The sequence below is a fragment of the Anas platyrhynchos genome, chromosome 21, assembly GCF_047663525.1.
Source record: "Anas platyrhynchos isolate ZD024472 breed Pekin duck chromosome 21, IASCAAS_PekinDuck_T2T, whole genome shotgun sequence".
NCBI classification, from domain to species: Eukaryota; Metazoa; Chordata; class Aves; order Anseriformes; family Anatidae; genus Anas; species Anas platyrhynchos.
This window is the reverse complement of record NC_092607.1, coordinates 12,398,127-12,413,300: the sequence shown is the minus strand read 5'-3', so window position 1 is coordinate 12,413,300 and position 15,174 is coordinate 12,398,127. Positions and strand designations below refer to the sequence as shown.

At 46.2% G+C, this 15,174-nt stretch overlaps 1 protein-coding gene across 1 annotated transcript; it reads right to left on the bottom strand.

Moving 5' to 3' along the window:
• Nucleotides 1-5,420: 5,420 nt before the first annotated feature.
• TFAP2C (transcription factor AP-2 gamma) lies at nucleotides 5,421-14,810 on the bottom strand. The gene is made up of 7 exons (XM_038166399.2): nucleotides 14,545-14,810; nucleotides 12,980-13,456; nucleotides 12,740-12,791; nucleotides 11,308-11,530; nucleotides 10,465-10,583; nucleotides 8,978-9,119; nucleotides 5,421-7,097 (listed from the first exon to the last, which is right to left on the bottom strand). Exons 1-7 carry the CDS (start codon nucleotides 14,590-14,592, stop codon nucleotides 6,812-6,814), a joined length of 1,347 nt encoding a protein of 448 aa, XP_038022327.1. The 5' UTR covers nucleotides 14,593-14,810; the 3' UTR covers nucleotides 5,421-6,811.
• Nucleotides 14,811-15,174: the final 364 nt, after the last annotated feature.

Genomic DNA, 15,174 nt, shown 5'->3' with positions numbered 1-15,174 from the left:
CATTTAATCAGATGACCTCATAGCCTAGTTCCTAAACGTGCTTTAGCTGGGCTCCTCTCACATGTGAGGTCTGGAAAACTGTAATCTCTGCAGTAAGGCAAAACGGTGGCTCTAAGTAATGCCTCCATTCACATTACACCCTTGCCTGAGTCACATTAACTGGTTACAGCCTAGTTAAAAGCTATAAATTTTTAACTTAATATAATAAGACCTTAACTGTGAAAGGGCTTTTTCCTCTTATGAGGGCAGGGCCAGAACCTGTCTGCACTGATGTTTTCAATAATATCCCCACTGGGGTTTCTTGCTTGAAGCTGTAAAGCACCAAAGCCTTGTCCAACGTGCTTCTGTGTTAAACCCAACCCAGGGTTTGAGTCCTAAAGGCTGCTTGATTTTGGATCTCCAATGCAAGGCCCCTCTGCTAAGGGGTTTGGTGGCCATTACTTTCTGAGAAATGAGCCCTTATAAGACACCCAAGGAGACATGTCCGAATATTGGACAGTGACTTCTGGCAGTTCAGGACCTGCCCTGGGTCTCACTGACGCATCGAGCCATCTGGCTTCCCTTGCACCTACGTGCACCTTGATCTCAGAAAACGCACCTTTTCCTGGCATCTCCAGTCCTGAACATCCTCCAGCTTCTCTCATGTTTTCTCTGGGTTTCGCCACACCTTAGCCTTAAATATAAAGTACCATTTTGGGGTAATTAGAGATTCCTAATTAATTAGAGTTATAGATTTAAGGATTCAAAGCTTGACAAATGAGCTCAGGTAAATTTTGCAGCACGAGTTGGAGAAAATTACTGGCCCGAGCTACCTGCCCTGCCCCTGTGCTGGAGGTTAATTACCATTTCTCTTGTACAGCCAAAACCACGTGCGCCTCCATCCCAGCCTGCTCCGGCTCACAGTCCAGCACCCAGCTCAACTCCAGCACCAGGCTGCACCAGGGCACGGGCTGTGCTCTGCCCCTGCCCCTCTGTCCTCCAGCAGACAGAAGGGAGCGGTGGCTGAAGATGACCCCATACCTGCAGCCCTGGCAGCATGGCCCACGGGTGCAGGTCTCTTCTTCACCCCTCGTGGCTGTTTCAGGTCTGTAGACTTCCAGCAGCAAGCAGAGGTGCAACAGCCTGACACAATGTAAAGGGCATCTTATTACCTTACAACGGGCAAAATTTCCATTTCACCCAGTATGCCTCAAAGCCTGCATGGCTCATGTTTTGTTCTGGTTTGTTTGGTTTTGTTTCTTTATTTCCTTTCTTTCTCTTTGGAGTTGATGTGATGCACAGGAGGAAGGACAGGATGAGGACTGGGCAAAGGTGGCTCTGCTCCCAGATAGGCACCCTCACACCAGAGAATTGCAAACACAGTTTCCATCCTTTCTGTTTAGCACATTTGTGTATATCAGGGGTGCTGGCATCATTTTAGGCCACTTTCTGATGTTATTGAAGAACTCTTTAACTAGGAATCTGGTTTGGATTACAACGATCAGCTGAAGAACTACATCATTGAGCCCCACTTGGTATCAGTACAGCACTATCATGTACAGACACTTTAAGCTGCTTCTTTTCCCTTAGTTTTAGGCTATTTGACCTGGAAATACAAACTCTAAAGCTCATCTAAAAAATTAATTCTGTTATCTCATGTATTGCAGATCTCTGAACTTTCTGAGCTATTGGTAAACAAGAATTTGAATTTCGTGGCAGAGGAAGTAAGCGCCAATATGATTACGTGGTTGGAATTTAAAATCACGGGCAAAAATATAGATCCATTGGAGTTCAGAGAATGTGTCACAGACCAGTAGGAGCCTGTGAGCAAGGCCCTCACAAAAGGGTTAAAAAGGGTTGTTTAGCTAACAGAGAGAAAAAATAGAATATTTGTGGCCAGACCTTACACAATAACGGCCCATGGAAACCATCTGGAACATCCGTGTAAGACATGCAAGAACATCCAATAAATGCAAAAACGGTATCAGAAACTGGGAGAAAGCTTATTTATATAACCCTCTGAAAGTGAAAATGAAAGGAGAAGGCAGCCAATGGTACAGAACAGGATTTAATAATTTAATTATACGGTTCCAGGATAGGCCCAGTGTAATTTCTGCAGAGATGGTTATCCGTGCAGCTACGTGGATAGTGTGACGTTAGGTAATAGGCAGCAGCAATAGCCACGCACCATAGAAATGTTATAAGAGACCACAAATGGTTTGGATAACACACAGATTTTGCAAAGACACGGTGTATCTGGCTGTGGCCAGGGTTTAGGAGCAAATTCTCATTTGCATGGCTCCATCTGCACTCCCTGTGGCTCACCACCAGGCCTTGGGTCACACTCCCAAAGGGACCCCAGAGCACTCGGCAAAATTGGCTCCAGGTTCCCCTTACAGAAACCTGGGACTGTCACCAGACACACCCTGTAGTTTGGGAATTTCAGAAGAAAGAAACGAAGAAGAAAAGGGCTGCAACAAATACATAAACCAGGCTCTCACAGCAAGTGAGACCCATTTCAAGATGCATTGCTGCATTTATTTGTAATGAAAAGGTCTGAGGGAGCAGAGGAGCAGACAGCAGTAGGGCTGCAGCTGAAGCAGGCAGGATGAGACAAACAGTTCGCAAGCAGCAGTGAAACGAGTGAAGGGTAAAGCAAAAACTGAGCTGAAAGTGAAGTTAACTGAAGTCAGTAACTAAATTAACCGAGGAGTAAAATCTTTCTGCTTGTTTTCTTCAGTACAAGTAGCTTTGCATCATTATTTCTCTCTGAAACCATGAAAACAAGAAAAAAAAATAAGATGAAAGCAAGACAACTGCGAGGTCAAATGATTTCAGGAGCTGGGGCCATGTATAATCATATTTATAATTAATTATCAGCTACAGCGAGGCTGCCACAGGTGGAAGCAAGCAGCTCCACTGCCTCCTGCAGCTCCAGCACTGCCTGGGCAGACCCCAACATCCTGCAGATTCCCGGCTGCTGCTGCTGGACAGGCAAGAGCTGATTAATTTTTTTTTTTTTTCTCCCACAAACATATTGTATATTGAGCAACATAAATTGAATTATTTTGTGGGTATGTATCAAAATACTTTTGCGGAAAGTTAATACTTAAAATGGACCATTTTGACTTCATAATTTTTGCTTTTTAAGTTCTAATAGTTTAACATCATTTCCCCACATGAATACCAAATTAACCATCATTTCTCTGGTAGAAGGGCAAGGGACGAGATGAGGCATCAAAGTCATTTAGATATTCAGTTTTCAAAGGAAATGAAAAGCTTAACTCAGCAGAGTGCTGCATTCAGCCTTTTTGTTTTAGCCAACTCAGGAACAGCCTGGTAAAAGCAGTACCAAGCAGAGATTTGAAGATCAAGGGAGAACAAAACAAAACACTTTCTGTGTGTTCAGCTAACTACTTTTTAGCTTTCCCAAGAAGTTACTAACCTATTACACGTTCCTCAGATTAATCATTTCAGATGACAGACAAGTTCAGGTCAGAGTTTAGCTGTGAATGGAGCAGTAGACATTGTCCTTTCATATTACTGGCATAGCGTTTGAGGTAGTTGAGTCTCAAAATAATGTACCATCTAAAACATACAGTAGAGGAAAAGCATTAAGGTAATGGAAACTCAGTATTTCTAGTGTTCCAAACATATAAATAGAACCCAAGTCAGTACATTAGACAATTGACTGGCTTTGCTTGAATGCACACAGGAATAAATGGAAACATCCTTATTTCCTATCCCAAGGGGCAATTATTTCAGAGCCTGGTTTTGTGCATTAATAAAAAAGCAAGATTCCATTGTCTGTTAGCTAAAATATCTTACTATATATGTGGTATAAGCAGTCCAATAACAGAAACGGAAAAAATAAAATAAAAAAGAAACAAGAAACACCTAACATTGCATTGTCTAAACAACAATTGTCCTTTAGCACGTATCATACCTTGCATATTTCTGTATATATCACTGAAATATAATTATGTATTTGGGGTATACTTTAGAAGTTCTGTAAGCCATCACATCCTATGTACACCTGTGGCTACAAATTGTCCAAAACGCTTTTCTCAAATGCTACAATGGGCCTAGCTGTTGAGAGATTTCTTGAAACAGCAAAAATCCCATGGCTTGCTGTAGCTGAGCAAACCAAGCTACCAGGGCAACTATGAGAAGTTCCCATGACAGTGTTCCCACATCGCCCAATTGAGGAACTCAGAAAAATATTGTTACCAGTAGCTGGCTTCAAGGACAAGGTCTATGTGACTGCTAATCACAAGGGGGTTGTTTTCTTGCAGGTGGGGTTGTTTTCTTACAGTTGTTTGTCTGAGTGCTTTTGACCAATAATCTTGTGTGAAACACTGTCCACCCCTGTTAAGTTCTCTATAAAAGTTAAGCTATTCGGGCAATAAAATGGAGCATGATCTGACTCTACTGGTGTCTGTCGTGCTTTCGGCCGTGCTTCCTGCAACACCTAGCAAACTGGAATTTCACACCTCTCTAGAAGAAAGCTGGATTACAACTCAAAAAAAAAATTTTTTTTTCCACAGCTCACCATTGATATAACAGATTCATTCATTTCTTTGAGCTTTCCTATCTTTCTTCTTCCTACACACCTTCATTAGTTTGCCTTTACCTCTTAAGAGGCAGAATACTGAGAATATGGATAGAAAATGGTACATATTGCCCCTTCTCCACACCTGTGAAAGTAACAATGCTGTGATCTGAACCAAATTCTTACTCAGTTACATCCACAGTGTGCCCATTTGTAGTGTTTGCCCTAGCCACGTGCCAGACAGATTGATCTGGTGTTGCAATGCCAAGGAAAGCATAAAGCCCAAGTTCGTGTTCCTCCTGTTCTAGAGAGAGCACTGAAACGTTTCTCGTTGGGAAGGTTTGGCTCTTTTGTATCCGAGACACTGAATGCCACTGCAAGCCTCAGATCCTGCCTCACCACCACCACCACCACACAGAGTATGTTGGGGATTTTCTGCAAAATCCTGTAAAATTCCTAACAGCAGTAACAGTGGGCTGAAACCAGATGGTAGATCTATCAAATTTCACATGCCAAGATTTTGCAAATATTTATCATTAGAGACAGATTATTCTAATAAAGTCAGATTCACTGGAAGACAAAGATGGTAAGATTGACTTTTATTTAGAGGAAGCCTTGCAGTTTGTGTTTAGATTTTAGTTTGTGTTTTATTTAAATAGGCAGCTAGCATGATAATGACATCTTAGGAAGAAAAAAAAAAAAAAAAAAAAAAAAAAGGATTCTTGGAGATACATAGCATGTTTAATTGAAACCATTAGTTTTACTGGCAAACAGCTCTATATTTCTGTTCTGTTAATCTGAACAAAGTGCTGCAATTATGACTCAATACATAATGTCCTCTAGTGCTACTCACCCCACATTCCCAAAGTATAGAAAGAAAACAAAACCGTTTTCAGTTAATAAAACATTCCATGCTTCTATCCAGAATATTTTTATTATATGGTTATCATATACATCAGAATTATATTGGGAACATTTACAAATATGTAAAGATAGTTCAGAACCTCCATTATTCACATACACACTAACTCACACACTCATTTTGCATGTCTAGTCAGTTATCAGGTGAATGATGCACAAAATTATTGCTTTGTGAACATACACCTCAGATTAGATTTAATCTTCAGTGGCAAGAATTGAGATATTTTTTAAAAAACAAGTCTTAAATACCCTGTATAACATACCTGTGCATAAACCTAAAGATATGTTTAGCTTACCCATTACCTTTGAAATACTTACCAAAATTAAAATTTGAAACCCATTTATAAAAAAAAAAAAAGTATTAAAAAGTTCACCATTATTTACAAATCCGATTAAATTACACATAAATAAATATTTACATTCAACACACTGCTTCCCTTAGTACGCATAAAGCCTCCCTGGAAATATTTTTGGCCTTAATAGGCAAAAAAAAAAGTTCAAAAAAAAAAGTTATGTGCCTATTCTTTCAAGTTTCCCCCCCAATTTAAAAACAAGACAATATAAATATGTCAATAAAGCTGCAATATCCTTAAACACAGAAAGTGAATTTTCTAAAAGCGTTTTCATTTTCGTCTACTCCTTGTTAAAAAAATACCAAGATAATACCAACTGCAGCCAACATTACTGCAGTTTTTAAAAGCCTGAATATTTCCATAAAAATAAGCATGTCAAATGCCATCAGATAATTTTACGTTTACCAGGGTTTTAGTACTCTCCTATGGTAATCTGCAAGTAAAGGGAGAAAAAAAAAAAAAAAAAAAAGAAAATGAATAATCTTACTATTTCCAGGTGTTTATAAAAAATTTTAATGTACATAAATCTATATACCATTATTTAATACTGCTTTATTGTTACTGTTGCATTAAGAGAGACTTAAAACCCTGATATTTTTATCTGATAACAAATAGACTTCCATCTAAAATCCGTATCTTAAAAGCTATACACGAAGCTGGTCACCTCTAAATACTTAGATGTGGAAAAGAAATCTAAATATATCTTTTTGCATATTTCCATCCAAACCCTTATAGCACCACTTTTACAGCAAAGGATGTCAATACACCTGTACCAAGTACTTATCTTCTGGTAATTGCTTCCACAGATAAGGGATACTGCAGCTTTTAGAAAGACTTGTCTCATGGATCCAGGAGGAGTGAAGATCCTGAATAAGATGATTTTTTTTCCTCGTTTTCCCTTTCTTATTAAAAAAAAAAAAAAAGTACCCAAATTTCTACGTTCCCCCGGCAAGAAGATCCCAGTCTGTGTTAAGGAGGAAGAGTTTAAAGTCTGGTTTCTCTCCTTTTATTTCCTGTGCTTATCCATTTTATCGATGGTTTTGTTGGTTTCTGCAGGGCTCTGGTCGCCAGCGTTCATGTATGTTTTGTCTGCTATTTTTAATGCTTCATTTAGGTAGTTCTGGACGGACGTCATGGCAGCACAGATGGCAGCACTCCCAAAGCCATGTGTGATCAGGCTAAAATGAGTCAAACAGCCCTGGATGCCAGGGTCCAAGATGGGACTAGGTCTCGTGTTTCCAAGAGGAGTTCTGTCCTGAGTGAGGAGGTCTGTGAATTCCTTACAAATCTGCCTGTAAGACACAAAGTGATCTCACTTTATACCATGGTAGGAATTTGTGCACAAGCAAATAAATAAAAATAATGGAAAAAAAAAATCCACGTCAGCTATTTGGCTGTTATGTGGGAATTAAAAGTTTTCAGAAATTCATTACTCCATCAACAGCAAGACAGCAGCATTCACAGTCCAAAATTAAAGCTCATTTATTAGCATTAGCATCTGACAAACCTTCTGTTTTATCTGTGTCACACAAACACATCCCCACACTGCAGAATAATCTCTCCACCTCTGCTGTCTGGCTTGACATCATTTGCTCTAGATTTTCAGGCAGGGCTGGGATGTAGGGGCTAGTTTCTGTGAGAACTTCCACAGCTGTAGGTATGTGATTTAGAGAGACTAAAGCAGATGAAGAGGAGATTCGATCTAGTTGTGCATGGTGTACGTACATCCCCTCTCTCATAGAGACCTAGGCCCTGATCCTGCAAACACGAACACATATGCCTGGCAAAACACGAATGGTTAATAACGCTCCAGCATATGTTGTTTGCTGCTTGTAAATCTGTCTCCTTGATGTGATTTCACTTGAGATGAGCAATCCTAACAGAACCATCACTTTATCAGAATTTCTCAAATCGCAAACATCTTCGAAAAGATGCCTGCTATTAGGGTTAATAACAATACCAATAACAATTCTAAAGAGCCAAAGGGCTCATGCTCAGTAAGAAGCAAAAGGTTCAAGCTATGACAGAAATATATTACTACGAAATACAGTCCTGATAAAGGAGGTCTCTTTTTTCAGGGAAAGATGGATTAATTCAGCACCAGGAGGAATGTGGAACCCCTGCACAGGGCAGGATTTTGCTTGCCTAATCCAAGCATAAAGTCAAAACAACTCTTCTCATCAGTTTAACCAGGCTTTTCTCGGATCCTCTGCACAGTGACGGTGCTTTCAAAGGAAGAAACTATACCAACCCAAACCAGAAAACATCTCAGACCAGGATGGATCATAATCTAAGGCCTTTGGTTAAACGTCAGTGTGGGAAGGGGACAGCGAGCTCTCCAGCCACTGGTGTAAGATAAGCACAGCTGAACACAGGTATTTCCTACCAGGGACCCGTTCAGTACATGCTCTGTTTACAGGTACAGTGTCTGCAGAACAGCTCTAACAAAGCTTCTCCTTTAGCCTTCCCTCCCCTGTTCACCAGGATTTACAGTAAGAATTTCGTTAAGAACAGGGACTTCTCCCATCTACTAAACATTGCCTTTCACTGAACTAAAGATCTTCAGCTTTGATACCAAAATGGGACTACTCACACTTTGATCCCTAGAGTCCCACAGGGGAATGCTGTTGCCAAAAAAAGCAGCTACAAGGACTCAGTGGGCAAGCTTGCCTTGCACCCGCTGTGCCCACCAGTAACTCCCCACGGAGCTGCACGTGCCCCTGCCTCTCTGGGCTGCACACACGCAGGCAGGGTAGCCACCAGCTCCCAGTCCCGTCCCAGTTCACACTCCCCTGCCACACCTGGCCCCCAGGTCCTCAGCCCTGTCTCACCCTAGGGACATCTTTTTCCTAGAGATACAGCTACCCTGGTAAAAGGCTCAGATTCTTTTTTTTTTTTTACTACCGTTTTAAAGAAAAACAAACAAAACAAAAAAAAAGTGGTCCAAACTGCTTTAGAATTACCATACAGGGTTATTATTATTATTGGTTCAGACTAAAATAACTACTGTCATAGTTGAATTCAAACCAAAACCAAGCAAGAATTGTTTCCTCTCCCTGATTAAAATTACACATGAAAATGTAGCAAACTGTCCACAACCACAGATACTCATGGTCAGACAAAACCACCTTTAAAAAAAAGAGGGAAAAAAATGCAAAGCCAGAAAACTTACTTTGCAGCAAGAAGCATATTCTTCCTGTTCGCCATTTCGTTGCGGCCCATGTGTGGTCTAGTTAAATATTCGGCCACTGCTTTGGAAGGAAACTCTGTCTCGCATACATAACCGAAGTCACGGGCAAGATGTACAGCTTCACCTGGCGTGGGCAGAGGGGAATAGTTATTAAATGTTGCAGTGCTTATTTATTATAAGGAGATCGGGGAAATTAAGCAAAGCAGAGGAATACACTTCAAGAATTTACTGTTTTAGGAAGGGACACTTATTTTCTACCATACCATTCATTACCATTTTCTAATCAATAGATCAGTGTTTCTTGGTAAATTTGCATCAAGAAAAAAAAAAAAACAACACTACATGATGACAGCTATGAAAAAGAATTCCCTTCCCTTTACTGGAAAAAGCTTTTCTTTTGTTTCTATGCAGATTCACTGCTTAGCAAGGACTAGAATTTAGCCTATAACAAATTTCCCACTGATATTTAAAAAAAACCTTGCAACTAAATTCCACCCATGTAATGATTTTTAGTACATTTTCTAGCTCCTTTAAAACAACAATGTTCATATAAAAATACAACTGGAAGGTTTATAACTACACAGCTTTTTTCATTAAGGCAATTCCATCATGCACAGAAACACTGGGCTGACATCATCAGGCTGTACCTGTAACACACACGTGTGCGTGCGCACGCACATAGCCTCTCGGGCAGCTCTTAAATCCAACTTCCAAAATACGGTTTTAAATGGAAGTTGCCGTATTATTTCAGCTCATGCAGAAATGAAATAGCAGCAAGGTATCATTGGATCATTTGTCATGTTTCAATTGCTGCTTCTACTCCTATTAAGTTGTACCACGACCAGGAGCTGCTTTCAACAGCAGCACAAAACATAACCCCACACAGCCACGTAAATACACCCTGCCGTCAGCTTAACTGAGAGGGTCCACACAGCATGTTACAGATTAAAGGGGCTCCAGTTTCCCATCAGGAAGTCAAAAGCTATAAATCTCACTTTATATGCTTGTTTATGAGAAAAGCTTCTGAGGATACCGCGGAGGTAAGGCCAGGCATCGCAGGCAGCTGCCATGGACTTCAGGTTTCCCAGTAGGGAACCAAACCCCGCGATGTGCCGGGTTTCACCCCTTTCACCTTCCCTTCACAAAACCCCAGACAACCTCAGGAAACAGACTGGACAACCGTTTCACAGAGCCCAGTGCCCAGGAGGGATTGATTGCATCCCGGCCTGTGGCTGGTACTCAGCACAACTGGGAGACCTGACCGACGGCAGGGGGGCGAGGAGCCCCCCCAAAGGCACCTTGTCGGGTACCTGCTGCCCTGTCCCCAGCACGCTCACTGTTAACTATAAACACACAGAACCCCCTCGATCGAGTTCATTGACTTCCCAGCCCTTCCACGCTTTGCCTGGAGAACAAAAGCTGTACACAAGGGAAAGGAAGTTTATTTTTAAGACACGTTCAAGACTGACCTTCCACCAAAGATGTCAATAGTGTCACATTTGCAGCTTTCCTTCTACCAGCTGGAAGGTTCAAGCCAATTTTATCCAGTTTTTCCCTTAATGATCTGCCACCATTTTTAGATTTGGCTCTGTAATTAGGGAAAAAAAAAAAAAGAAAAAAAAAGCTTTATTTATCTTCAGGGGACTTTTTTTGTTTTGTTTAAAAAGGAAAAAAAAAAAAAAAAGATGAGAAATTCCAGTTACTGACATTCAATAGGGTTCTACTGGGGGTAAGATAAAAGACAGGCTCTCTTTTCAAGTGACCTAGTTTTAAAATGCTTTACTACAAACCAGCCAGGATGAAACACAGCAGAGGTCAAAATCAAAATGTTTCAGACTGCACCACCAAAACCCGCAGCTGTAGAATGATCACAAACCAAATTAAAAGTGTGTGCAAAAAAAAGTACACACAAAGTCTCCTTGTAATGATGCAACAAGATCACGAGATTTAATCCAAAAATCATTCCATGGGGAGACAGTTCGTCACAGGAACAAGAAAGCTCCACGAGCAGTTTTAAGAGACAAAAATCCGATTTTCAACAGCGAATGAGAATTGCTGTCAGAGCTGTTAATAGCACTTCTCCCCGAGAAGTGGCAGAAGTGCAAAGAAGTTTTATTTCCAAAGCCAATTAGGATTCAGTGTTGTTGGGCTTCTGAAAAATCTGAAGTTTGATAAAAGGCTTTTTCTTAGCTCGTCATTGTGCTAATCTGGCTGCAACCACACACACCAGGCGCAGGGGGAGGAAAAAAAAAAAAAAGGATCGCGAACAACAGCCCCGGTGCGGCCGGCTGGGAGCAGGGGTCGCAGCCTACCTTCTGAGCACTCCTCCTAGCAGAGAGGCGTTGAGACACTCCGGGGGCGAGAGCCGTCTCTGAACCTCTGCTACTGTCACTTTGTATTTGGACGTGGAGCTGAGGAGGGAGAGCCTCCCCGGAACCGAACAGAACACTTCGTTGGGGTTTATGACCATTCCGATTAATCCATCCTTTTGGCAGGGGAGACTCAGAGCACTGTTTTTCGTTAAGGAAATGGGACCTGCAGGAGGGAAAGCAGGATTTTTAGGGAAGGGAAAAATAAATACGGAGTAGCAAGTGAATTTTCTTTGCACGAGGACAGACCGGGAGATGGGATTTCGTTTGGCACTAAACACTCCCCACAACCCAGTCCCGAACACCAGCAGTCCTCTCCACACTCCCAGTCCAAGGAGCTGCTGAACACAACTAAATATACTTCTCAAAACAAAACCGGAAAAAAAATAAACAGGGCACCCCAAAAAAACAATAATAAAAAAAATGTGGTATGCAATTTAGCGGGTCCAGTCCTACAAAAAGCCCGGCAGAGCTGCAGACAAACCCGCATCCTTCGGCTGCTGGCAGCAGCCTCCTGAGCCGGGGCAGGAGAAGCCTCCCAGCTACTGCCGGGCTCTCCCCTTCCACCTCGCAGAAGGCGCCTGCGGAATTTAATCCCGGCAAATTCGTACCAGACAGCACAACAGGGCTGAAGAACTGAAAGCAAACCCCCGCTGGGGAACGGCTTCAGGGGCTGGGTGCATAGGGCCGGCAGAGGCTGGGCAGGGGCACAGCCACGCACCCGTCCCGCACCCGTCCCGCTCCTCCATCGCCCACCCGCTGAGCCCCAGCCGGGGGCTGCTGGCGCCGGTGGGAAAGGGTTAAAAAGAGCCGAGGTTTGCCTTGGTCCCTGGAGGGGGCAAGGGCTTTGGTGCCGCATCTGACAGCGGAATAATTCTCCCATGAGCTAAACGCAGCAATCAGCGCTCTGCCAAACACTTCTGCTTTTCCTCAGTTAGGTTTTTGTTTGAAGTCTTCGGAGGAAACTTCCACTGATTTTTTTTTTTTTTTCAAAGCACGAATTTGTTTAAAAACAAAAGCAAAAGAAAAAAAAAAAAAAGCAACCCAACCCTACAACGACCGTGTGCCTAAATTGAGTCAATACGCCCTTCCTCCTCGGGACCCCGGCCACAAAACCGCTCCGGTTACGGGTTATCCGAGCAGCCTCACACCGACCGAGTCCCTTCCCGAGGCTGGGGAAGAAGTTAAAGAGCAAAAAAAAAGGAAAAAAAAAGGACCCCCACGGGTGCTGCTCACCCAGAGCCCACGGGCACGCTGCGGTGGCCGCGACAGAGGGGCCGGGACCCCCCCCGGGGCTGCCCCAAGCCTCGGCCGCCCCGATCCCCGCGGGGACCCCCCCATAACCCGAGGGGGCGGCGCAGGGCCCCTCACTGACCTTTCCTAATGACCGTCTGGTCATGCATTAACAAGTGTTGGTCCTCCACGTTCTGCAAAGAGAAAGGGGAGAAAGTTGCACACACCTCGGGAGCTACAGGGCGGGGGGGGGGCACAGGGTTTGGGGCCGGATGAGAGGCACCCCGAGGTGCAGGGCATGAGTTTGGGGCCAGCAGGACGGGTGGGGGGGGGATAAGGCTCCGGCAGCTGAGGATAGAGAAGGGGGGGACACGAGGCTTACCTGCACCTCCTCCATCTGATGGGCCATGTCGTGGAGGCCCAGGTTGTCGGCCAGGGCGGAGGCGTCGAGGCCGTGGCCGTGGGGCAGCAGCAGCTCGGAGCGGCGGTAGGTTTCTCGACGGCCCCCGGCCGAGCCGCTCTCCAGGGCCGAGAGGTGCGGGACGAGGCCGGGGCGACCGTGGGGGGCGAGGCCGGCCGGCTCCTGGCCCTGCCGGGGGGGCCAAGCGCCCTGCTGCTGGCTGGGGGGCGGCGGCGGCGGCTGGTGCAGGGGGTTGATGGAAAAAGGGTCCCCGAGGTGGGAGTAGGGGTCGCTGGACTGCGAGTAAGGCAGAGGCTGGTAGGGTGGGGGGAAGTAGGGGGGCTGGAAATCGGAGGCTCCCGAGTGGGAGAGCGGCGGGGCCGGGCTGTACAGGTGCTGGCTGACCGCCGAGAGGTGCGGGAGCCGCGGGTTGCCGTTGCTGCTGCCATCGTGGCGGTCCTGGAAGGCAGACGGGGAGGGGGAGAAGGGAGGCGGCGGTCAGTGAGGGGTGAGGGCTGCCGGGTCCCGGGGGGCACAGGGAAAGCCGCCCCGCTCCTAACCGGGGGCTCTTCCTTTTTTTTTTTTTTTTTTTCCTCCCCATGCAGTTCGCGTAGGAAATGAGCCCGGCTCGCGGGGAAGGGGTTAGGGACCAGTTCCCACGGCTGTCCTCACCACGAGGCACTCACAACTTCTCCAAAGAATCATTAAAAAAAATAATAATAATCCCAGTCAGCGGCGGGGCCCGGTTTAGCCAGCCCCACGCTGCCCCCATGGGGTGGCGGCTCCGAGCCCCGGGCAGGGCCCCCCCACGCCCGACGGCCCCGCTCCTCCCCTCGCCCCAAAGCCCGGCAGGCACACATTAAACGTCCACACGGACCCGATCCTGGGGTCCAGCGGCTTCTGGTCGGTAAAACACCACCGCTGGGTGATGAGAGGCGAACGGGGTCCCAGCGGGGCGTGAAACGGGACCTACAGCTCGCCTGCCGGAGCCGAGGGCGGGGGGGCACGGCCGTGTCAGAGCCCAAAACCCGAGAGCAAACCCTACAGGAGCCGCTCCCACCGCGGATAGAAACGTGGGGAGGGCGGCTCTGGACGGCTGCAGCCCTGCCTCGGCTCCTACCTGCCCCTGCTGCCCCGAGGGGACTCCCCGGTTCAGCCGGGGCTCCCCCCTTCTGCTGGGGCTCCCCCCTTTTACACGGGCACCCCCGCTTCTGCCCGGGGCTCCCCACTTGCCCAACTTTTACTTTTCCGACTCGCTCCACGGGGCGCAGCCCTGCGCCTGCAGGCGCGGCAGTGTGCGTGCGGGGAAGGACAGGCTCCTTCCTCCCGGCTGGGGATGCCGGGGTTTTTCCCCTTTTTCCCCAGGATTCGAGGGGAAAAATGGTTTAAAAAAAATAAGTAAAGCAAAGAAAAGCAAAGCAGAGGCTCGGGGAATGGAGGAATCTCGGCTGGAGGCGAGCAGGGGGCGCGCAGCGGCCGGGGGGCTCGGGGCTGCCCCCACCGCCCCCCCCACGTTGCCCACCCGCCCCCCTCGCCGCTCTTCTCACCTCGCAATCCTCTTCATACTTGACATTATCTGCTAGTTTCCACAACATGGCGTCCAGCCTCCAACCCAGGTGTGCGGTGCCGAAAAAAAAAAAAAAAAAAAAAAAAAAAGCAGCCGAGAAGCTCAGCCCCCCCCCACGGGCGGTAAATCCACGTCGGCGCTGGGGAAGAGGAGCTGCCCCCCGGACGGAGCTCAGTTGTTGGCAGGCATGGAGGCTGCCGACGGACTAACCCGCCGCTCTAATGGTCACTCGGGTTTTTTTCCCTGCCCAGACGCCCTTAATGGCAATAGATTATCATAACTCCTCCCCAGGGATGGCTCGGCACCCGCGGCCGCCAGCCACTCAGGAGGGAGCGCGCAGCCCCCGGCCCCTCCTTCCGCGCCGCGCTGCGCCCCCGCGGGGGACGCGCGGGGCTGGGGGCACGCGTGGGCACCCCCCGCAGCAGCGGGGCCGCCCCCCGAAGTGCCCCCACGCTTCTTTTTTTATTATTATTATTTTTTATTTGTATTTGTTTTTTCTGTGGGGAGGTGTAATGGGTGTGGATTTATTTTTTCTCCACGCACACGCGTGGAAGGGATTTGTTGCGATCCACGCGGGGAGCTGCAGCGCCCGGACCCCAAAAAGTGCTAC

Bases quoted from the DNA above. Each gene is read 5' to 3' on its own strand.
- TFAP2C (XM_038166399.2), bottom strand. From the start codon at position 14,592: ATGTTGTGGAAACTAGCAGATAATGTCAAGTATGAAGAGGATTGCGAG. The intron at 11,531-12,739 runs GTCAGTGAGGGG...TCCCTCCTGCAG, and splicing joins CCAGACGGTCATTAGGAAAG to GTCCCATTTCCTTAACGAAA. The intron at 9,120-10,464 runs GTCAGTCTTGAA...TGCCCACGCCAG, and splicing joins ATTGACATCTTTGGTGGAAG to GTGAAGCTGTACATCTTGCC.